At 50.0% G+C, this 24,260-nt stretch overlaps 1 protein-coding gene across 1 annotated transcript in view; it reads right to left on the minus strand.

Moving 5' to 3' along the window:
• Positions 1 to 607: 607 nt before the first annotated feature.
• LOC144942147 (unconventional myosin-X-like) overlaps positions 608 to 24,260 on the minus strand; it is a 77,801-nt gene continuing 54,148 nt past the window's right edge. The window contains exons 22-41 of the mRNA XM_078868911.1: positions 23,820 to 23,926; positions 22,250 to 22,483; positions 21,742 to 21,772; positions 20,693 to 21,595; positions 20,470 to 20,590; positions 19,694 to 19,937; positions 17,791 to 17,886; positions 16,619 to 16,712; positions 15,962 to 16,017; positions 14,855 to 14,997; positions 10,246 to 10,455; positions 9,036 to 9,193; positions 7,498 to 7,621; positions 6,544 to 6,841; positions 5,886 to 6,093; positions 5,028 to 5,164; positions 4,388 to 4,535; positions 3,440 to 4,045; positions 2,576 to 2,767; positions 608 to 1,940 (exon numbers count right to left, since the gene is read on the minus strand). Of these exons, the coding sequence (XP_078725037.1) occupies positions 1,824 to 1,940; positions 2,576 to 2,767; positions 3,440 to 4,045; positions 4,388 to 4,535; positions 5,028 to 5,164; positions 5,886 to 6,093; positions 6,544 to 6,841; positions 7,498 to 7,621; positions 9,036 to 9,193; positions 10,246 to 10,455; positions 14,855 to 14,997; positions 15,962 to 16,017; positions 16,619 to 16,712; positions 17,791 to 17,886; positions 19,694 to 19,937; positions 20,470 to 20,590; positions 20,693 to 21,595; positions 21,742 to 21,772; positions 22,250 to 22,483; positions 23,820 to 23,926 (4,227 nt within the window). The 3' untranslated portion in view covers positions 608 to 1,823. The remainder of the gene's footprint in view (positions 1,941 to 2,575; positions 2,768 to 3,439; positions 4,046 to 4,387; positions 4,536 to 5,027; positions 5,165 to 5,885; positions 6,094 to 6,543; positions 6,842 to 7,497; positions 7,622 to 9,035; positions 9,194 to 10,245; positions 10,456 to 14,854; positions 14,998 to 15,961; positions 16,018 to 16,618; positions 16,713 to 17,790; positions 17,887 to 19,693; positions 19,938 to 20,469; positions 20,591 to 20,692; positions 21,596 to 21,741; positions 21,773 to 22,249; positions 22,484 to 23,819; positions 23,927 to 24,260) is intronic.

Genomic DNA, 24,260 nt, shown 5'->3' on the forward strand with positions numbered 1-24,260 from the left:
TGTGTTGCAATCGAAACGTCGTATTCTATTATTTAATTTATTTTCTTTCTACGTGACTTTACCGAAAGAACCAAAGAGTAATTATAACAGCCATTTAAAAAAAAGCTATCGGGCAAAATCTGTTTAAACCTGATCGATATAAAACCCAATTTATGAAATTGACCAGCCACTAATGCAGGACCATCAAAAGCGCTTTGAGACTCGCTTCCCTAGATAAATCTAAATCATTACTAGAGTATTATTTAAATTGTTGATTAATTCACAATTCCTTTAGAAAATGTTCCATTGTCTGCCTTTTTGAATGAGAAATTTTGCAACGTTTAAAATGTAGTGCTTTTAAAATGTAAAGTGATGGGGTGACTTTTTACAAAGCATTTTATACAAATGCTACATTTATAGTTTTAACAACACCAAAACGATGGCTGAAAATTAATTACCACCATTATACATTAACACGGAACGCCTCATATATGGAAAATATTTAACCTCTTTCAGGTTACTGAAACTGTTTTTCTGATTGTGTTTTGAACAATGACTAAAACGGGAAAAGTGTCGAAAATATGAAAGTCAAAAAAGTCACACTCGTGCAACCCAAAACATCTTCAGAACTTTGTAAACTTTATTGTAATGTTTTAAAAGAGCTTTAAAAAAACATTTGATAAATTAGTATACATAGGCAATGTACAGGTAAAATATTCACAGGTCACTCGGCGGCATTTGATAAATTCAAGTCTGTTTTGGAAATATGCGTGTAGCAGTGACCATCTTGAGTACGAGTTTGTGCTTGAAAGTAAAGAGACACATGTGAAAATATACTGGCAAGTGATAACAAGTTAGGCAAATTATACTAATTCCCTTAAACGGTAAATCATGAGAGTATGATTTTGCATAGACAACAAACTATGTTTTTTTATGATTGTTTTTTATTTGAGCATAACTGCCAAAACATAATATATTACTTCCCAAAGTGTCTTCCACACTGTCTATAAAACACATTTGTCCACAGGTAGTGAATCAAGTAATTCAACTTAATATGCCTGAGGGTTTCAATTAAACATTTTGGTCATTACCCACACTCACTGCACACCGGATGAGGAATGTGCACATTCTGGTCAGTAATTAAAACAGAGCAGCGTAATATACAGTTAAACAAACTAAATATGATTTTCTTAAAATTATTTGAAAGAATTAAAAAGCAACCATTTGTAATGATCTCTCTACCATCGAAATTGTTTACATTAACACTGCTTGTTTTAAATACCCGATGCTAACTTTAGTAAAAGCCGGGTCATGTATAAAAAAGTTGAAAAAAGGACACATTTCTGGGTGGAAAAAAAAATTAAGATAGATATCTAAAAGTTGTGCAAATCTTAACAGCATAAAAATAACGCTATATATGCAGGGTTAGCACTCACTGACAGTTTTGGAAAACTTGCACTATAGGCAGTGATAGATACTGTAAAAAGGCAATTCAAACCTTTAATTCAAGTTAACATGTTAAACTGGGTAAGCCGCTGTGAGTTGTGTTTTGCCTGTCGGAGCAGAATAACCCATGCATTTACATAAAAGACCACATAGGAATCTCAGTGTTGCCTGTACCTGTTGTAACAACCCAACAATCACTTGGCATGTGTGCTGGGGTCAATCCGTGCCTGGTGTGATGCGGACAGCAAAGAGTAAAACAAACGTCAGAGCACAGCCTTGGAGAGGATGCGAGAATGACACTGCGTTCCAAGTACCCCCGGCCCCCTGGGATCTCTAGGGTGTTTCTGAGCTTCCGATCACCCTATGGGAAACGTTCCTGGCCACACACTCGGCAGGCCTCATCTTGTCCTGACGATGGGGCCTGTGCTGCTGCGGCTGCTGAGAGAGTGGCGGCTGTAGCGCTTGTGCACGATGCTGTTGATGTATGCCTTCATGAGCTTGGCGACCTCCAACACCTGTGGTGAGACAAACATCAAACGTGGAGCAGGCTCAGTGGCGACGTTACAGGAGCATTGCTAAAGTGTGACCAATTGATTGCCCGCGATGGTTCTTTGCATATCAATGCGCTATATAAAAACTACCACAGGCTGTGAAGCAGTTGTATAAATAACAATAATTAACAATACATTTTTATGTTCCCGGGTAAGGAGTCAATAAGAATCTTGTGGATGGTGGAATTTGTTGTTGTTGTGTGTACGCAGGTGTATATACATTTTAGAGACACGAAACACTTTTCGTGTTTTTTTAGATGACAAGTTTAGGCACACATAATTATTTTATATATATGCATAAAACCCTGAACATGATTTTATCCAGCAGATTAATTAAAGAAAAGGCCATTCTTAATACAGTCGGAAAAAAGATTGTATAAGTTACCATATATCAAAGCACATTTGACTGGGAAAGATATTTTATTGACTTGTATTGTAGTTACATTATGGCTGATCTCGTTAGCGATTGCAGCTAATTATTTTACATGTGTCTGTGATATCTGCCGCACGCTTTTAGCGTTTGACAAATCAAGTTAGGCACCGACGATGGCCAGATGCCACACCCCCCCCCCCCCCTCTATGGCCAAGCGCTCACTCACCTGGATGGTCTCGAAAAGCATCTCGCGACCCTCCAGCGCAATCCGGTAAGAGCTGGGCTGTGGGGCCCCGAACGACAGGATCTGCTCGTAGGTGAAGGACTCCAGGGGCCGTGGCTCGCCCCTCTTGTGCACCGCCACGCCGTCCTTGCCCACGGCCAGCCACAGCTCCTTGGGGAATCCGCCCTCCTTGCTCTGCAACAAAGTGGGGTGGGGGGGGCGTGGAAACGCACAGGCGCACATGAGGTTCGCGAGCAAAACCTGTAGATGATGCGGCTCAACCGGGTTTAAATTGCGCGTGTGTGGAAAAGGGAACCGGCAACAATTTTTTTTTTCAAAGAATAAAATCGTCATTCGCAACATTTGACAACGCTTTTCCAATTTCACTTGCTATTGCTGTCATTGTGTACTGTAGTTACATGTAAACAATGTTATCAATAAGGACACGTATAAATGAAAATGTTTAAACAAAAATGATGAACAGCCTTATTTTGTGCTTACTAAAATAAAATACAGCTTAATTATCAGCATCTATTGAAGCTTGGAATGGTGGCAAAGTGGTATGTACACTGTGCAGAAAACCAAGTTAGATTTCTAGCCGTGGTTCAATGTCAGTAGCGAGTTAATTCTAAACTTGGTCCTGGCCTCTCTTTTACCAACCCACACCAACGAGCTTGTGAAGTATGGTCAAACAACCACAACGACCGATGTGACATGGGGAGAATGTCATCCAAAAGTAGATTACAAACGGCTGTTTACGATGACTAATGATCAATTAAGATGACAGTACATTTATCGTATATTAACTACTTATAAATTATTCAATAGGGAGCAGACCTGCATACGGCAATTAGTGGCGAGTCTCACCTCCACGTCAAAGAGGGTGGAGCCGTACCCCGCCCACTCTTGGACGATGGCCATGTAGCGTGCCATGGCTTGCTCCTGCCCCAGGCCTCGCAGCTGCTGCCACTTGTCGAGGATTCCGGCACGAGCCGCCTGGATCTCCTCCTTCACCCACAGCTCCAGCAGCTGGCCCTGCCCTCCTCCAGCGCCGGGCGGGGTGTGCGATGCCCCGCCGCTGCCGGGCGACCCGCTCCCAGAACCGTCGCACTCTTTGCCTGCCTCCACCTCGAACGACGGCGCCTTCTGCCTGCGCAGCGTCCGCCGCAGCGTGCCCTCCAGGAAGCCCGTGAGCCGCCGCTCGCCCGCTCCGCTCGAGGGCGACGCGGGGCTGCCCGGGCTGCTTGCGCCGGTGGCCGGCGGACTCGCTCCCATGCCGACGGGCGTTTTGGTGGCAGCGGTGATGCGCGAGCGAAGGCGGGCTACGGGGTAGACGCTGTCGAGTCCCGGCGGTTGGGGGAAGCTCGCTTGATTGCTGTTGTCACCGAGGATGTACTGGAGGCGCAGGGCAGCCAGCTGCTGCAAGGTCTCTTCGGGTGCCGGGAAGTGTCCTCGCACGAGACCTTCGTGCGCCTGAAAGTGGACGGGAGTGGCCGACGGGAATCACATAACTGCGTCGCTGATTGCTCATTTGTTAACCACCACCCTTGGTTAAGATGCATTGTTTCAGTTGTAATTGCGGTAGTCTGAACACATGTGTTAATGAGTATGGCTGTGCAATGATTTACAAGAGTAGGCCATAATGTGAGCTTGTATCAGAGTTCAAATATGACACTTGTGTATGAGTTTAGCTACATCACCTCTCTGTGACCAATATTGCACATCATATTTGCTTCAGGCTTTGAACTTAAAACGAAACCACTAATTTACGCATGCGTCACATGAGGCGAGTCCCCGTGGGGACAACAGCGTCACCTGCTCGAACATGAAGGCGAACTCGACGCTGTCGCTCGGAACGTGCCCCGTGTCCAGAAAGCAGTAGAGCTTGAAATAAAGACGCCAGGAATTGCTGCTGCTGCCATCATCCATCATCACCTCTTCTATCTCGTTCTCTGCTCCCATCCTGGCACACCGAGCATAAGGGGACATTATTAGTGATGATGCCACTTTCGCTTGAAAAATACTGAAGGAATGGGGTTCAGAACATCCTGCAGCATGGCCCGATTTAGAGGTACGCACACAAAAACTCGGGGGGGGGGGGGGGGACACGACTCAGTCAATGATAAACAAACTTTGAACACATTTTAAACGATTAACAGAATGAGTAATTGTACTATGTACTTTTGTTTACCTATGTATATGACAGGCTGCGACACCCATGGCTTAAATGTACTTATTTTCACTGCAACAACTTAGAAGGGGGCCTGGGTCTTAAGCACGGGGGGCTCAGCCCCCTAACCCCACACCCCACCCTGACACTACTAACGGAGCTCGTTCCAGAGCTCATTCAATAAAATAAAACCTCAAATACGTTTGTCAATACCACTGCCAACGCAGCATCACAAAGTAATTTAGTTGGGGAGTTGCTATGCGAGATTGCTGGATCACAGCGTACTTCTCGAACTTGGCGAGCACGTCCGCCACGATGGTGCGGTTCTCCAGGGCTTTTTCCATTTTCCCTCGGCGCTCAAAGAGTGAGAATGTGTTCCTGCTGCCCTCCATGGCCAGGCCGCGCATCAGCTTGACAACCACCTGCATGGGACCACGACGGGGCGGGCGGCGATGTACGGAGATGGTGGGGTTGGGACAAGAAAAAAAATAACATTTAGTCGAACAGTAGGAAGTTTAAAAAAAAAATTACAGCCAACCCAAAAGTGCCCATTTCATGAAATTATGTCATTTTAATGAAGGTAAAAGTAAATACTGATAGCTCTATATGCAACTTTTCTACAATTTCTGGGTTTAAATAGTAATTTAAGTTTAATAAGAACAAAACTATTGTTATTAATACCGGAATATGCCCATAATATGTCAGCTTATACCCCCCAAAAAGACTCAATTTTCACCTCCCCCCCTCACATATTTCTTAGATTTTTCTTAATTTTACCAACTGTCAGAATACTGAGGAATAAGAAGGCAGTTAAGAAGTTCGTAAATCCACGTAAGATTGCCGTGGTTAATAATTTCAGTCAAAGGTCGTAGGTCACTGCACTTTACGCTCTGTAACGTAATTTACTCAAGTCAGTCCTTTTGACTTAGAAACTGACTGAGTCAAACAAAGTTGTTTTTCTTTACGTGGATACCATCTATTAACATAGGTTGTAACGGTTGTGCTGTATCGCTCTCTGATACATCTTAAAGTTTTACCCCGTGTTTGCTTGGCATGATGTTTGACGTATTGCGCCACGTGCCAAACAATGCGCGGTACAACCCAAAAGCATTTAGACATCACGTGAACAGGCGGGTGTCCCACCTCGCCGGCGGTGGTGTGCGAGTCGATGGTGATTTTGCACGAGCCCCCGCCGTGGCAGTAGATGGTGGTGGTCATCTCTTGCCGGCTCACGATAGCCTGGATCTCCTCTTGTGACGGAATGAATTCCCGCAACTTTGTCTTCCTCAGCGAGTCCAGGATGAAGGAGGCATACTGTTCGGTCTCTGTGCCGGGGAACCGATCCTTTACTCTGTGGAGACAAGGGGCTCTCTATAAGGCCGATTTATTTATTTCCCTTGGCACTGCTTAATTACCCTAGTACACAATGGATGTATACAGATATACAAGGGTATCTCTTTATGATATAAAACTCAGTGCCACTGTCAGGACTCGACATGACAATAAATGTGCCTGGAGAGGATCGTGAAGCGTACACAAACGTGGGTGGAAAAAGGAGTGGGGAAGATTCAAAATCAGGTGGAGAGATGTGGTGGGAAAAGATTTAGATGAAGAGCGCATTGATATTGGCTCAAGAAAGAGAACCATGGGCGAAATTAATTCTGCCCTACAGTTGCTAACGTATGTCGATGGTGATAAGAATTTATATTGGGAGGTTTCAGCCTCCAGTAAGGGTTAGAGAGGGGGGGGGGCGAGGAGGAGGAGGGGCTCACAGCACCCTCCGGCCGATCGCTCGCAGCACCTCTTCAGGTGGAAGCGGACGTATCGCAAGACGACGCGGCCCGGCGGGAACGTGCAGCTCAAGCAGGCGAACAGGCGCCACGTGCGCAGGCCGCCGGTGCTGAGCGGCTGGGGCGCGAAGCTCGTCTGCTTGACGAGCTGGCAGTAGAGCTCGTCGTGCAGCGGGCGCAGGTCATGGCACGTCTGCAGCACCCCCTGGTAGATGGGCAGCGGCTCAGGCACGGCGTCGAGGCCCTGCAGCGTGTGGAAGATGCGCACCGCCTCTTCCTGCAGCGTCGTGTAGCCGCGCTCCTTGGGCACTGCTCTCCCGCCGGGCGCGGCGCCACCGGCACACGGACACCGAGGATCAACGCGGCCGCTCATGGTTTGGTATTTTTAAAAGCGTATTTCGTTGGGTGCATCGTCGATTTCACTGTTAGTAAAATCTGGAGTCACTATATACATGCTGGAGATAGTTAAAGGCATCACATTCTAAGAAAAGTAAGCCACTTACATTTGTCTTCGGTGTGGGTTCATGCACAAATTTATAGATTCGTTTTTTTATATCCAAACTTTATCAGTAGCGCCACGTGTCTAAACTAGACAGTGACGATATGTGACACAGAGTGAGGACAATCTAACAACAACAGAAACTTCCATTTTACATCACGTTCAAATGGAACCTACATCTCAAAAGCGCCTAACAACTCTGAACGAACATACAAGGGAAAAAAGGAAGGTGGAGGCGGAGAGGACAGGAAACATGGCTAAGAGCAACGCGAGTGACACCGTGATGCGGGTCGGGACAAAGGAACCAGAGCCCAGGATGAACCCCAAGTCCCATGATCAGCTGGGGCAGCATCACCACCACAAGATCATAATCATCAACAACATCATCCAGCTTGGTGGCACTGCACCTCTGTGGATGCTGCTTCACCAACGCAGCATTCTGAGGGTGGGGGGGCCTCAAACTCACGGTTGGGGCTGACGTCACCGTATGGCAGTGGCAGCAGCGGCGAGCGCAGTGGGTGTTGGCTGTAGCGCAGGATCGGGTTCCGCTTGTAAATCTGATCCACCACCTCTGCACTGCACATGTTCTCCTGCACCAGCGGGAAGAGCGCCATTACATCACACTCCGGTGTACTGTGCATACGTGTGCGTGTCTGTCAGGAGGTCACGGAACAGACCGAGGTGCCATGGGTGCCAGTCACCTCAGTCAATCAACCCACGGCACCTGGGTCTGTTCCGTGACCTGCCAGGGGGGCATTTAAAGTGCACCTAGCATGGCACAAGCGCCGTGTTGACGTCACTGCGGCTGTTGTTATTGTTGTCTGTGTATACAAGGTGTATATATGGCTATGGATGACATCGGGGTGAGCGAGGTGCAGGGTGTATAAAACATTAGCACTGGGGAGAAAAAGGTGACCCGGCATGATGGATAGCCAGATCACCATGCTGACCTTAATAGGTGCTCGCTAATAGCACTTGCCGCAGTGGCCCATATGGCTAAATGGGGACCCCTTTGTCTTTGTATGCGTATCATCTGAAGATGGCCTGGGCCCCACAAGGTCAACTCAGCCTAAAACGAGTAACCGATTGTTCTCGACAGGGAAGTAGTGCAATGCAATTCAAAGCGAAACTGGTGTTGAATGTCTCTGGTTGCTATTTGTGTTAATACACATGCTTACTTAGACTATGCGGTGTTAGGGATGGTAACAATGTCTGAGCAGCATACAAAATGAATGTTGAATCCTTAAAAAAAAATCAGCTGTATCTTAACTCACTTCTGTATGGAGGCTTCCCCATGACATGGGGGTTGTTTGACCATACTTCTGTTACTATTTATTCTTTTAATTTTACCAGGTAAGGTCCATTGTGCTATATATAAGCAACCTGGCCACAAATTATAGCTTAACGAAGTAGCTTATCATTTGGATATTTACAGAAACCAAACAATCTCAACATATGTTTCTAAATGTGGAGGGAAAAACCGAAGGACCCGGAAAAAAAATGCACGCGACCACGGGGAGAACATGCAAACTCCTAATATACACGCCTCAGTGTCAGGATTGAACTCACGACCTCCTGTATACCAGGCAAGGTAATTATTAACCTCTTTGCCACTTCACCACGCTGGTCAGTGTGAGTGGGTGAAGAGGAGGCATTGACCGATTTAGAGATCACTCTCTAATGACGATAGCCGTCGTTGGGAATTTAATGTTGCCAGGTTTATTGTGCACTTCTCTAACCACTGCGTGACCGCTCTGCACCCACTTCCCCTCTCCCTCCACCACCCTATACATTTTAGGCATAGCCCAACTTCCTATACAAGTAAATAAACATTTGAAAACAAACTTAAAAGGAACATAAACTTGGATGCTTACATTTGTGGTTCGACCGAAACAAAAATGCAAAAATCAATGACAGGAAGAGCGTTGAGTCGTGGCCAAAGAAGATGTCCACGCTTTGGAGCGTGGGACGTGAAGCAGAGGGGGACGTGGGGAGAGCCGCCACCTTAATGTCCTGGATGAGCTGCTGAGTGGGCGTCTCGATGGGAGTCTTGGAGTCGATGACGGTCTGCACAGCGCTCGCCCAGCGTGACGCCTCCGACAGCAGCTTTGTGTAAAGGTGGTACGAGTGCTTGCGTCCGTGCACCGTGATGCTCCAGTAGCCTGGAGGAAGGACAGCATGGACAGCGGCCGTGCTCGGACATTTAAAACGACGACATTGAGATGAACCGGGCAGGGACACACGGCTAGCATCGTTGGGATCGTGGGGTTGACAAACACAGGTTTGCTCCCGGAATAATATAGAATGTTTGTGTGCAGAGCATGTGACGGTGTTACGTGTGTCAGCAACAATGGTCAAAGAAAAATCCAAGTGTAAATTTCTATTCGCACCCGATTCAGACAGATACGATTTCTAAACTAAATAAAGTCAGGCATGGAGTGACACTTGCTTTAGTAGCAGAAAGAGCACTTCTTAATAGGCATGTAATTATGCATGGATAATCATTGATTCTTATGCTCATGATCTATCTATTCAATTATGTATGTGATGATGATTGAATAAATATCCAAATTAGAATCTAATAATTTGCTAATGTGTGTTGTGTTTTTAGGACACAGAACTCTAAAATGAGAAGTAATAAATGTGCCACAATGCAAACTATTAAACAAAATCGATGGGCCAATAAATAATCGATTCTTGAATGTAACTGCGACCACGAATGGTGGCAATGCCTCCAATCACTGGGCGTGTGAACGGCCCGACCTTTCTGACACATTTAATTCCACTTTCAACATCCAAAACTTTTCAGCTAATTTCCATAGCCGTCCCTTGTCACAACGTGCACAGCTCCACTGCTCCGGAAGGTTCTTTTTACAAAACACCTTTGCCCTGTGAGCACCGCTCTGCACGAGGGTAGTGGCCGTCCACTGGTTGCGTGTCTCGTGCTGTGCTTCTTATATTACAACCGGAATGGTCCAGAACGCTGTTCTGGGAATTACTTTGGCATGCCACATCTGTGTCAACTTACTTCGTACTAATTTTTAGAATCCCGTTCACAGGATCATAGGATTACAGGACACGACAATACAGGGTTATTACTGATAGGCTTACCTTGTGCTCTAGTGGTAGTGCATTACGACAATAATCCGTACCCCAAGCAAGCTCGGCAGCATTCCGGATAACATCGAGTGAAGAATCAAGCCCTACTCCTCACCCGTTTCCTTGAAGGTCCTCTCGTCGGGCTGCGTGATGCAGCACAGGCTGTTGAGCACCAGCGTGCCCAGCTTGGTGGTGCCGCGCTCCGAGCTTCGGTAGTAGTCGAGCGAGTTGTGCGTCAGCACCACCCAGCGCTTCTTGAGCCGCTGCGTGAGCGCCGACCTCACGGTGCCCTTGCTAGAGCCCTTCACCTCCTTGTGCAGCCACCCTGGTGGGCAACACACGGAACGCAGCGAGCACAATGCACGTGGTTATTACGCAGCAAACTCTCCATTGTCTCGGGTAATGGGATGGAGGGGATGGCCCGGATAAAACAAAAGCAATGGCAATGTCAAATGTGTTTAGTTACTGCTATATATATATAAATGTAGTGATTGTATACCTGTGTATAGTGTGGGTGGAGATGCAGAATATGTGTTGTCCTGTTTTTCATTGCTAATGAAATGTAACCGGTTTACTTGCCAAACTGATTGCGGTCTTGTGGGAACCAAGTCAATGACCTTTGAAAAGCGAGAAGCTGCTAATAATTATATAACAGACCCAGTGCGCGATTAACAGGTGCGAATTAGCAAGGTTAATCTGCAATCTGGATAATCCACTCACAGCTAATGGAGAGTTAACTGCACTCCTTGTGCGGACACACACACAAAGGTTCCTCGTTTAGCCATATGGACGATTGTGGTAAGTGCTGCTAATGAGCACTTATTAAAGCTGGCATGGTGCATGAAGCAGGGGTGTGGTCAGCACCATGCCTGGTCACCGAAGTTAAGGCTGTCTTGACCTAGACACCTGCTGATACTACTACTTGCTACTCATCTCATCTGTGGACGAGAATCAAACTCGGGTCACCATATTTGTAGCTAAATGCGCGAGTACTATCCCAAACCAACAGGAATCATTCGGTCGTGCATTCTCCGACAATTCCTCCGTGCTTATCCATAGTTTCGTTTGGCTTTATTTCTATTCATTTTCGGAACAGAGATTGAATGTTTCTCATTGGAATTTCACACGCAGCTTAGAGAGCACTGGGGTAATATGAAACCAGCACACGGGGCTCAAGAAGGCAAAAGCTTTCGCAACATGGAATACCCACACAGCTGCAGGCAGCTGTGCAAGTTGAGAATTTCAAAGAATTTCAGAAATCATTGTGAGCTATTTGAGACTTCGCTTCAAGTTTTTGGCTGTTGACATTGTTGTGTGTCACTACAAAGTGTCAAGAATACCTCCCAAGAATGTTCAGGTAGGTGTGTGTGTGTGCATGCATGCGTGTATATGTGTAATAAACGACTGGACCACGATGTCTGGCTCAGTGTCCTTTATTATTCGGTTCGTGCTGTACACCCACACGGCTGTCTTTACTCTGTAGCTTCTCCACGGTGCTGACTCCAATGTCGGCCCGATCCACAACAGCAGCTCCGCTGCTGTTTCTCTCACACAGCCCCCCTTGGCTGTACTCCAGCTCTGACAGCTTCTTGCTCTCTCTCTCTCTCTCCGCAGCTCCTCCTGGCAGCCACACCGCTGCCTCTAACAAGCAGCCCCCTCTCTCTCTCTCTCCGCAGCTCCTCCTGGCAGCCACACCGCTGCCTCTAACACGCAGCCCTCCTGGCTGTCTCCTCTGCAGCTGCACACCACTCCGCAGCTTCCTCTTATCTTCGGGGTTGGCTCCCGATGGCCGTCGGCGCCCCCCCTCTCCACACTCGCCCGCGTGGCCTCACTCTTTTCCGCTCACACCCCGACTGCCTTCCCCTTCCGGTTTACCCGCTTAAGGCCCCGAACCTTCCCCCCACGTCACATGACTCCACCCCCCGTGACGTCACATCCGGAAGGTCGCTTACGCCCGCATTACACCACCCTCCCCCGTAGAAAAATCCCAGCCGACCTCGGCTGACCAATAGCAAATCGTAATGCGGCGAACCGAGCTTCCCCCCCTAAAGGACACTAAGCATACAATGTAACAGCAAGAACAACAACAACAACGCAATTACCTCAACGAACGTACAAAAAGCATGCAATAAATACAACTGTAAGAAAAAAATAACAAGACAGCAACAATCAACGAAACGTAAGCGATTTGGAACGTGTGCGGGTCGCCGGCCCGTCCCGGACGGTCGGCGGCCCACTCGCAGAACGGGAACGCGATGAAAGTCGAGGAATGACAGGGGGTAATCCCCCTGTCGCAGCTGGAAGTCCACCGCCGTCCCGTGTCTCTAAAGAGTTAGTCTTGGGCTTGTCCTGTGACCGTGCCCGCAGCTGGGTCGGAAAGGCTGCAGGGCTCGAAGGTCCCGCAGACCTGGCAGGCGTCCTCCGAGCAGGGCCCCTCGTCCCCCGCAATGTCACGGCCGGCCTGTTTCGGAGGATCTTCAGCCGACTTGACCGGTGCCGAGGCCTCCTGCTGCGGCGGAGCCGGGAAGCGGGCCCAGCAGTCTCTGGCGTAGTGGCCCCTACGCCCGCAGCGGAAACATTCGGCCTCGTTGCGCCGAAGCGCAGGCCTCGCCTCCTGACGGCCCCGTTCTGGTAGCGCCGCGCGCGGTCTCGGCCCGCCGCATCCCGTCCATGGAGCGGAGGCGGCCGTCAGTTGTTGAGGGCCCCGGTCATCCGGAACATAGACAGCCTGCGCAGGGTTCCACCCCAGCGCATCCTCTTCTTTGACGGGCCCCCCCGTCCACGCCGTCACTTGTTTCCAGCGACGGAGGTTGAATTGCGCATCGAGACACTTAGCAGCCGTCCGGGAAGTTAGCTTCTCATGCCCACACACAGGCATGGGGATCCCTAGATCCCGAGACAGCTCCAACATTTTCCCTAATATGAGAGGCTCGAGCAGGTCCTGTGGCGTCTCAGGATAAGCTGCCATGGCCAGCTCCAGCACCGCACCCCTGAACGCCACGGGCGACTCCTCTGGTGCTCGTTGTCGTTGAGCGAATCGCCGATGCGCATCATCTGGTGGCTCATAAGCATCGGCCATTTCTTGAAAAACACCACATAAAGTTGCCTTCTTATCGGTCGTTATGGAACGGAAGAATCGGACAGATTCGTCGTCCAGGAGAGTCGGCAACACCTCCAAAGCCTCCGCATCGGTCCATCTTGCCGTGCGTACCGCCGCCAAGAAGCGGCAGGCGAACGCGCTCCAGTCCCCACCGACGGAAAATTCTTTAACCGTTGTAAGGTGGCGACTCCGACTCCTCTTCCCGCCGTCTTCCAATGGTGGTGGTTGTGATGGCAAATTCAAAATGGCGTCGGCCCGCGGCGTGGCCAAGATGGCGGTTTGGCGCCACGGAGCGCGCAAAATGGCGGCCTCCTGCCGCGTGGGCAATGGCGGCGGCAGGACAGGCAACGTGGCGGCCCGCGGAGCACCAACTGCATCATCCATCGTCCCTGGCGCGACGAGATGGCATAGATGCGCCAGGACGTCCTTAAGTGCCTCCAGTTGTACCGCCATCGCTTGCCATCGTTGATCCGCGTCTGATGATGTCGACGGACCCGCCACCGCGCCAACATCCTCCACTCCTGTTCCCGTGGTCGCCTCAGCCGGGCTCTCCTCCACCACCCCAACAGGATCCGTGGTTGGAGGGAGTTCGTCGTCGTCGGACGAAGAAGCCGATGCAGGCGCCGGAGTAACTTTCTTCCTCACTTGTTTCGACATGCCGTTGCACTTCCGACACCAGTGTAATAAACGACTGGACCACGATGTCTGGCTCAGTGTCCTTTATTATTCGGTTCGTGCTGTACACCCACACGGCTGTCTTTACTCTGTAGCTTCTCCACGGTGCTGACTCCAATGTCGGCCCGATCCACAACAGCAGCTCCGCTGCTGTTTCTCTCACACAGCCCCCCTTGGCTGTACTCCAGCTCTGACAGCTTCTTGCTCTCTCTCTCTCTCTCCGCAGCTCCTCCTGGCAGCCACACCGCTGCCTCTAACAAGCAGCCCCCTCTCTCTCTCTCTCCGCAGCTCCTCCTGGCAGCCACACCGCTGCCTCTAACACGCAGCCCTCCTGGCTGTCTCCTCTGCAGCTGCACACCACTCCGCAGCTTCCTCTTATCTTCGGGGTTGGCTCCCGATGGCCGTCGGCGCCCCCCCTCTCCACACTCGCCCGCGTGGCCTCACTCTTTTCCGCTCACACCCCGACTGCCTTCCCCTTCCGGTTTACCCGCTTAAGGCCCCGAACCTTCCCCCCACGTCACATGACTCCACCCCCCGTGACGTCACATCCGGAAGGTCGCTTACGCCCGCATTACATATGTATGCTGTGTGCATATGTGTGTGTGTGCGCGTATCTTAGTGTGCATATCTGTGCATTTATGTACGTGAATATGTGCAAGCTTCTACACGTTTCTGTGTGCGTGTTAGCAAGCATGCATACGTTCACGCGTGTGTATGTATATGTGTAGGTGTAAACATCGCCACTGGGGAAACAAAGGCGGTCGGGCGTGGTGCTGGCCATCCACCCCCTCGTGTACCGTTCCAGCCATCATAGGTGCTCGCTAACAGCACTTGCCCCTACAGTCTGTTAAGGCCATACGGGGGATCTTTGTCTTTGTACGTGCGTGTATGTGCACGCGTGTACGTGTCTGTGCGTGCTCCCGTATGCGCGCGCCATTTCATCGTGCACCTCGCACGATGAACTCCTGTCCCTCGACGCGCGCATCGCCCTTGCTGCGCTGCAGCAGCGCGATCCAGTGGTGCATCTCCTCAGCCGTGTCAGTGTTGCACTGCAGCACGCGGTTCGCCGTGATGATCACAAACGAGTTTTGTCTGAATGCGCGCCACATCAGAACATCAGAGGATCGGAGCGTCAGAAAGTGTACTAACGAGAGGCGGCCATTCCGTCCATCCAGCTAGTTACTGCAACAAACTAGACAAGCGAGAAGGCAGCCAGAAATCGGCTCCAACAATTGCCTCAGCTCTGTGGTGGGGTGGGGGACACTGACTATGTAGAATCACAAATGAGTATTTACATTTTTAAACATTTTGAATTGCATAAAAAAATTGGTCAATTTAGACCATGACGCGGTCACGCAATGCTAGAGACATCAAGGGATTTTTTTACCATCCGCTGTGAAGTAGGTTAATATACCCGCAGATACATGCAACTATAAAAGACAAAGATCCCCCATATAGCCTGAACAGACTGTTGGGGCAGTGCTGTTAGCGAGCACCCATGAAGGCCAGCATGCCACACGAGGGGGTGGCTGGCCAGCACCACGCCCGGCCGCCTTTGTCTCCCGAGTAGCAATGTTCACACAATGCTCCAGGTACTCATTTGAGGCGGAGTCAAACTAGGGGAAGCCCAGGACCGGTTCAAATAATCGTCACTGGTCTTGGCCGTGAGCGGGAATCGAACCCGGGTCGCCAGGTTTGTAGTGCAGCACGCTAACTACTACACTACTGCACGCGCACACACACACACAGGCTCGATTGTACACGTGTACATACATAAGCTCTCCAGACGGTCCATCTATGCTCCCCACCTTCACTACACTACACTGACGAGCATTGTGAAGTACGGTCAAATAACCCCCGTGACTGCATTGAAAATACAGCGCGTCACTGTCACTCGTGCCATTGGCCTACATGGGACACAGTCGAGGTATGTATGAAAATAAGCACAGTTCGCTTTTTGGTGAGTCTTCATTTCATATTTAATCACTACTGTGGGCAATCAGCCACGGCTCTGAACTACCACCACACACTCAAGGCAACAGAGTATTGTACAAACCTGTCTGGGTTGTCAGAGGCGCAGGCTGCATCTATTAAACCAACATCCAGAGTTCCCTGAAACATTACAGAGGACAGAGAAACAGTCTTATTTCAGAGGCAATATGACCGTATTCAAATTCTCTTCCATCGTATTCGTTTAATAATTGATCATTGAGAAGTTCAAGTCTATGTAATTGTCGGCTGGAAGTGTGAGTGGGGCAGGTGTGAGGAATAGGCAGGGCCACGGGACTGTCAGTTGATTAAATGAGTGGCGAATGCTGGCTTAGCGAGGCAGTGAGGAGCAGCGACCACCGTGCATTTGTGTACTTACCAAACATGCTCATCTAAGCGGGAGCCAATATTTAAAATATTTTGCCCCTGACCGATTTTCAAAGCCAAACATCAAACTGAAAAATAGTAAAAAAAAAAATCCACAGGCCACCACTTAAATCGGTCAGGTTGGAAAGTGTGGAACTGTACTAGGGCTGTTTAACACGTAGGCTTATGGATGTACTGGGGCTCTCAGGCCAGAGGTGTCCATGGGCCAGGGGGGGCTCGGACACTGGGTTATGAAAAAAGGGAGGGAGATCGGGCAGGGAAAATAACCAACTTAATTCGTTGCATCAGGACCTAGAGAAACCAAGCTCCACCACCACTGGCAAGGCGATGTGCTCACCACAGCGTTCTTGGGATTGGCCATCTCGTCGTGCATGGTCTGCAGCTCCTGCTCGGAAGAGCCGTGCACGCGGCTCATAGCGCTGAACCACTCACTGTGCTCGACCGAACACACACATACACACACGCAGAAAGACACATACACACACGCAGAAAGACACATACACACACGCAGAAAGACACACATACACACACACAGAAAGACACACATACACACACACAGAAAGACACACATACACACACACAGAAAGACACACATACACACACACAGAAAGACACACATACACACACACAGAAAGACACACATACACACACACAGAAAGACACACATACACACACACAGAAAGACACACATACACACACACAGAAAGACACACACACACACAGAAAGACACACACACACAGAAAGACACACACACATGGCCACATGGTCACGTCGTGAGACATCCAGCAGCGGCAAACAACCACAGACACATCTGGCAGTGACTCATCACAGGCACAATGCCAGCAGCTGCCATGGATTTTCTGAAGACGGAATTTCTTTGAAATGAAAACATACACGGACAAAGGGACTCTCGTAGGCGGCTGGGCATGGTGCTGGCCACCCACACCTTCTTCGCGAGCCGCGCTGGCCTTCATCGGTGCTTGCTGGCAGCACTTGCTCCTACAGTCTTGTTAAGGCTATACGGGGGATCATTGTCTTTATATATACGCACACACATCACCATAGGCCAATAGGTGCCTGGTAACAGCACTTGTCCCAACAGTCCATTAAAGGCTCACTATCAGAAATTGCCCAAACAGCCTAGGTAGGTTACACAGAGGATTTTCGTCTTTGTACTATGTATATATGTGTGAAGACGAAATAGAGAAATATTAAAAAAACATTGTTTGTAAGTGTATCAAAGCTTGCTCTTATTATTCAATTCCACTTACATAATTGGCACTTATTATTAAAAAAAAACTCACAAGTACTGCATTATATAACTCGCGGGAGCTGATTTCTTTATTACAGCACCTCATTGGATAACCTTTTTACTATGGTTGCATTTGTCTTGTAATTCTCTTCCCACCAAATAGCCCACATGCAAAGGAACACATGTACGGCACCGTGTGCATGTGTCATGTGACATATTTACAGACACACTCACAACATTGCTTCCGGCGTCTCACCTGGCATCTTCAGGAGACTCGGCAATGAGCTGGTACGTCCGTTCTTTCATCACCACGTTGATGCCGTTCTCCTTGTCTGTGTTGTCAATAATTTCTCTGCCAGGGCAACAGCAGCCACAGGACGTGCAGGCAGCAAGGGGTATTTTTTTTAACCATATTTCACCATACCGTCCATAATTAATAGAAGTTTTTTTGGGTTAGATCGCGTAAATATATGTGTCGTTAAAACCCGCCACCACCCGACACAACCAACTAGTAAGGGTTGTCACGTAAACAGAACGTGCCAATTCGTCACTAGTACAGCACACCGGTGTGTTGGAGAGCCAAGCCAAAACAAAACAAAACCTCTATTATGGATGATATTGGTCGCGAAAGCCAACGTGTTAAATTCACCATACCGGTCAGTGACGCAAGAGGGCAGACCAGAACAAGAGGTTGCAATGCACCTTACACCTCTTCTGCCCACAGTGCCTATAACACCTGATTTATGCAGGGTGGTCACCCATCCGAGCACTAACCAGGCTCAAAGCTGCTTGGCTTTCATCGGATGACATTGGGGTTACTTTGGGCGATTTGGTCAGAGACGTACATCTCCTCGCCACTGGTTTCATATCATGCACCACCGGCTCATTGTGGAAGTGGAGCATACATAGTTTCGATCGGAGGCAAAGCTCACCAAAACAATCGCTTAATCGTCGTGACCTTAAGACTAAATTGAGCTAAACTATGCTGTTCTATTCCTGAACAAAGGCTTTCATACACAATGGGAGGAACGAGCCCATGCACATAATCCACCCCATTTCAGGTTGACGAATGTGAGCACAAGTGGCGTGAAGAATGTGCAGGTCCACTGCGGCTGTGAGCGGAGGGAATGAGAGGCCCAGGTGAGCCAAGTGAGGTCACAACGCTCACCACACCAGACCCGATACAAACCAGAATGTTCCGATTCTCACTAATCTTACACTACGAGACATCTCCTTTACCAGTGGCAAAATATAGTCATAGGTTTTTACCCTTTCAACTGGTACAAAAACTGACACCTTTATACAAGGCATCATGTTTGCAATAACCACAACACAAGCAGTGTTGTCGTCATCTGGTCCAACACCAATGGAGACTAGGCTCTAAGAAAAGCTGTCTCGGGTGTGGACCAATCAACTTTAAGAACAGTGCATATCATTATCATCATCAGAGTTGTTTCTTTTTGATTTGCAAACATGATGCCTTGTATAAAGGTGTCAGTTTTTGTACCAGTTGAAAGGGTAAAAACCTATTACTATCTCACTAATCTTGTTCACATAGCCTTGAGCGCAGTGATGTAGTGAGGTATGCATGGACTCTGGTGTAAAGAATGAAATGGCACCCCCCATCCAATTTCCCAATTTCCCATCCTCTTCGGTTCATGGGCCCCCCTGTGCAGTTGCACCATCTGCACACTCGATAGCTACGCCGCTGTTGGAGATGAGCCCGAAGTCACTCGTCACACCCGGGTGAACTTTCCTTCTGTTCATCTCCACTTGTTTCGCTCGACAAAACATCGTGTTATTTCGTTGGCGTCGGTGCATAGCCACAAACAACAAGAGCTCGGGACAATGGTCAACACACTTTCTAAAAGAGAGAAAATAAACAAGTACGTCTATATAAAATTTACGACATTGCAGGAAATGGCCCTTCTCCATGGCTCTGGATCACTGTGTTATGGGGGTCATTTCCCCAGAACGTCACCGATTCGATACTTTTTCTTGTTTATTCCACTTTAGTTTGGAGCTCTGGTCGGAGTCTGTGCCTGTTAAAAACTTGGTTCCATTTCTCCTCGTGCTCCCAACGAGCGTGGATGTTTTGCAGAGCATCAGCCGCCCCCCCCCCCCCCCGCCTGGTGGAAACGCGGCCGAGCTGTTCTCACCTGGCCGAGCGAACGTTGAGGACGCCCTTGAGCTTCTCCTCGCTGTCGCTCTCGAAGTACATGAGCTTGGCGTCGCGCAGCACGAACCAGCGGCGCTTCCAGTTCCGGCGCGACAGCGTGGAGGTGCCGCCGCCCTTCTTGTGGAGCCAGCCGGCCTTGAGGGCCTCCTGCTTGGCGCGGAACCACATGAAGGTGTCGTCCTTGAGCACGCACCAGCGCCGCTTCCACATGTTCATCATGCCCACTGCAGGGTGGCAGCGCACGCACGTGCAAAGACAAAGATCCCCCATAATCCGATTAGCACGGTTGGCTACGTAGGGTGCGAAAGACGTTCAACGTACAGTACATGCATGCATAGCCTTAACAGGCTTTTGGGGCAAGTGCTGTTATCGAGCACCTATGAAGGCCGGCACAGCACACGAGGAGGTGGTTGGTCAACACCGCACCCAGCCGCCTTTGTCTGCCGAGTGGTGATGTTCACACACAGCACCAGGTACTCATGTGAGGCTGAGTCGACCTAGGGAAGACCTATGACCAGTTCAAATATTTTCAACTTATGGATCGTGAGTGGGAACAAACTCGGGTGGCTGGATTCATAGCGCAGCGCGCTAACCGCTGCACCACACACACAGACACATGCGGAAAATCACATGCTCATCACAAGGGGTATCATGGGAGGGAGTGGAAATAAGCAAATGTTCTTTGAGTGAGGTGCATTTTTGTTTGTATATCTTTGGAAATCCTAGCAATGTTCGTCAGCTGGTCTCGCAGCCCACCTTTGATGTGGAGGTAGCTATGGAAGTAAGGCGTGCCCAGGGAGCTGTAGATGGTTTCCCGACGGGATGCCAGATCCTCCTCATCAAACCCTCGGTCGAAATCTTCATCGCTCTCTCCCACCTGACCACAACAACAAAAACAAGACCACATCCGTGCTCACACGACCATCGCACGGAACGCAGTGTCATCGAAGGAGCAGAACGTGGCGGCGTGTGTGCTCACCGACAACTGGGGCCCGTCCAGCGAGCCGTAGGGGTAGGCCGAGCCGTTGTACGTGTTTACGGAGTAGCGGAACTCGCGCTCGGGGGACAGCGGCTGCCGGCTGGTGCGTCGCATCCTGACCGTCTCGGTGCCGGTGACGGAGGCCGTGTCCTCGCCCTCCAGGTCAAACTCCTCGAGCAGCGGGGCGTCATACACAGGCTCCTCCTGCGCCTCGGCCACGGCGGCGTCGGACGCCGTCCTGCCCGCCAGCTGGTCCTCCTCGAACGACTCGTCGCTCGTGTGTATTCCGCTCGTGCGCTGGTCGTACGAGCCCTTGCTGCCCACGACCCCCTCGCCGCTGGTGCCTTCGCCCCCTTCGCCGAGCTCCCCGACGGCACTGCCGGCGCCCGTGCCGCGGCTGCCCGGTCGCGACGAGCCCCTGCGGTGCTCTTCGGCGCCGCCGCCGACGAAGCCCTCGTCGTCCTCCTCTTCGGGCGCCTTGCCCCCACTCTCAGGCCTCGGCGGCCCCTCCAGCGAGCCGCCGCTGCTCCGGCTGAGGGCACCGCCCTCGCTGTCGTAGCCCTCGCCGAAGTCGAGCGACTCGAGGAAGTCTTGGGCGGCGCACGCGGCCTCCTGCTCCAGCCGGCGGATTGCCTGCTCACGAGCCAGCCACTCGCCCTCCGCCTCGGAGCCCAGTTCCGTGGGCGATGGCCGGGCGAGCGGGTCCTTGGCCGGGGCGGCGGTGTCAGCTGCCGCCAGCTGCAGCTGCCGGAGCTCGTCGATCTCGCGCTCCAGCCGCTGGATCACCAGCAGCTGCTCCGTCTCCTGCATCGGGTCCGACCCCGCAGTTGTTGGGTTTTCGCCATCGGTCGCGCCAGCGGCTGCGTCCATCGTGGCTTTCTTCCGCATTTCCTCTTCCTCCTGCTGAAGACGTAAGCATGAAGCCGCATTACTTTGGCACACGAACTGGGAAATTCCACACCAGCTGTGAGTTGTGTCATGCGCTGCAAAGGCTTTAGTGTGTTTATTTTTTTATGGAAAAGGTGCGAATAGGTCACGTGGATAAATACCTTCTGAGCCAGCTCTGCTTCTAGTTTTCGCCTGCAAGTGACAAATATTTTTAGACAATGTGAAATTGTGACGCATACTGTATTTCATGAGCCAAGCAATTTAAAAAAACGTCTTTAATTGTATCGATGAGCCCCCTTTCTCACGTGTTTTCTTTTTCTCCATTTTTATCCCTGGAGGTGTCATGTAGCGAGTTGAATACTACATTTGGATCTCTCGCAAAGCAGTGCAGCCCCTCGTTGGGGAATGGCTCACACAGTTGGAGAGTGTGGCCCTCTCTAAATACCTCTGCCACAACAAGTCATCTTCAGCACGAGAAAGTAAATCCCACGTTTTATTTTTGAGAGCTGGAATTTAACCAAATGAAGTACAAAACCATACTTAATGGGATGCTTTTTTTTTCTTTCATTCAGTAATTTTGTGACCACGCCAAGACCATCTGCTCAACAGAACCTGGCAGCTGAAAACCCAGATTCGAACCCCCAACATCCGAGCGGTGCGAATCCTTACTGCTCCTCCTCCATCCTCCTCAGCTCCTCCTCCCTCCTCCTGCGCTCCTCCTCCTCGCGCCTACGCTTCTCCTCCAGCAGAGCACGGTAGAGGCGGCGGGCCAGCGCGCTGCGCCGGTGCTTCTGCAGCGTGATGGCGCTCGTCCGCAGCCTGGAGAAGCGGCGCTGGCACGAGCGGCAGCGGAACCACGCCTGCACGGCCACGGCGCACGCACGCAGCCGGCGGAAACGCTTCCTGCTCCACGGCACGCGCGCACACACGACACACGCACATTACACTGTAAACATTTTATTTTTTTTTACCAGGTAAGGCCCACTGAGCTATTTAGCTCTTTTTCAAAAGCAACCTGGCCACAAATTATAGCTCAACAAAGTGGCGTATTGTGTGGATATGTATAGCAGCCAAATACTCTAAACTAGTGCTTCTTAACTTGGAGTGCATGCACCCCCTAGGGGTGCGAGATGCCCTTTCTTGGGGTGTGAGACATGCCAGACTTTTTTAGAAAGTAAATCGTCGATACACAAATTAAGCACAGGCACGTAAATACAACTACTTTGTTTAATCAAACCTATGCATTTATTAACATTATAAATGTTTTAACGATTGAAAATCAAAGGGGTGCAAGGCTGCAGTAAAGGTTAAGAACGACTGCTCTAAACGCATGTTTCTAAATGTGGAGGCAAAAACCGGAGCACCACGTGACCACGGGGAGAACATGGAAACTCCAAATATATAACAGGCGTCAGGGTCGGGATCGATCCCACGAACTCCTGTATACCAGGCGAGGTAGTTAACATTTCGACACTGTGGCGCACCTCACATGATATAGAGATTCACAATGCACGCGCAACTATGCGCATGCACATTACACATTACACGCTCACATGACCGCATGGACATCATGTGTACACTCAGATGTACACGATGCACATATATATACACACACGCGCTTGCACACGCCAAGCACATGTAATGCACACGCTCGTATACGGTACACAAACAATGCCCGCACATGACGTTATTGCGTTGCGCTGAAATGTGCGCGTTTAAAGTTCTTTATTTGACATTTGGGAGCTGAATGACTTGTTAGGGATGCGGATAATCATTCATTCTTAAAAGTAAATATACAAAAGGTGATTTTAAAAGTCTATTTGTATCGAGGAAGTAATCATAACCACAATGCACTGCATATGGATATGTAACATCCACTAAATAGTGATAAATGCGGGGCATAAACGCTGTGACATTTTACATTTGCTGCTGATCTGTATCACATTAATACAGCATATGAATGCTCCAAGGAATTATTTACATTCAGAATTCATTTGAATTCGATAGACCTCCTCTGGACGGAGATCCCAGCACGTGGAGAGCAATATCGCACATCGTGGCGAACAATGGGCGGTTAAACATGGGAAACGCTTCGGAGTGCCGCACGTCACAACCGAGATTCACCTGCACAGTGGAGGCAGCAGACAAGCAACAGGAAAGGCAGTGCAAACATGTTCACATGCAGCCTGGCACTTCCATCCACTGCTGGCCCCTGCCCTTTGACCTACAATCTGCTGACCTTGCAAGGTAGGCGAGCACATGCGCGCGGATGAGAGTGGCGGATTTGTGCAGCTCGGTGTCGCGCAGCTTCTCCAGGTTCTGCTCCAGCGTGTCGCGTAGGAACACCTGGCGAGACGACACACGCACGGGCTCGCGTGTGTCACCCCGCGCACCACGATAGCAGAATCCCAAAATCCTCCGCCCCCGCCCCCGTAATCGAGATCACGTCACCCCAGCGCTGCGCTCGCTCCGTTGGCTCCCAATCCAAATCCCAGACGTATTTCATGCTGGCACCGTCTTCAAGATCTTCCATGGATACGCCCCTGCGTACTACTCCCCTCTCATCTCTGTCTACTCCCTTTCACGCACTCTCCTTCCTATCCCTCGCATCGCCCTAGTACTCGCATCCATGCGCTATTATACTCGTCCGCTCTCATCTCACTCTTCTGTCTTTCATGCA

Source organism: Lampetra fluviatilis, chromosome 2 (assembly GCF_964198595.1).
Source record: "Lampetra fluviatilis chromosome 2, kcLamFluv1.1, whole genome shotgun sequence".
NCBI classification, from domain to species: Eukaryota; Metazoa; Chordata; class Hyperoartia; order Petromyzontiformes; family Petromyzontidae; genus Lampetra; species Lampetra fluviatilis.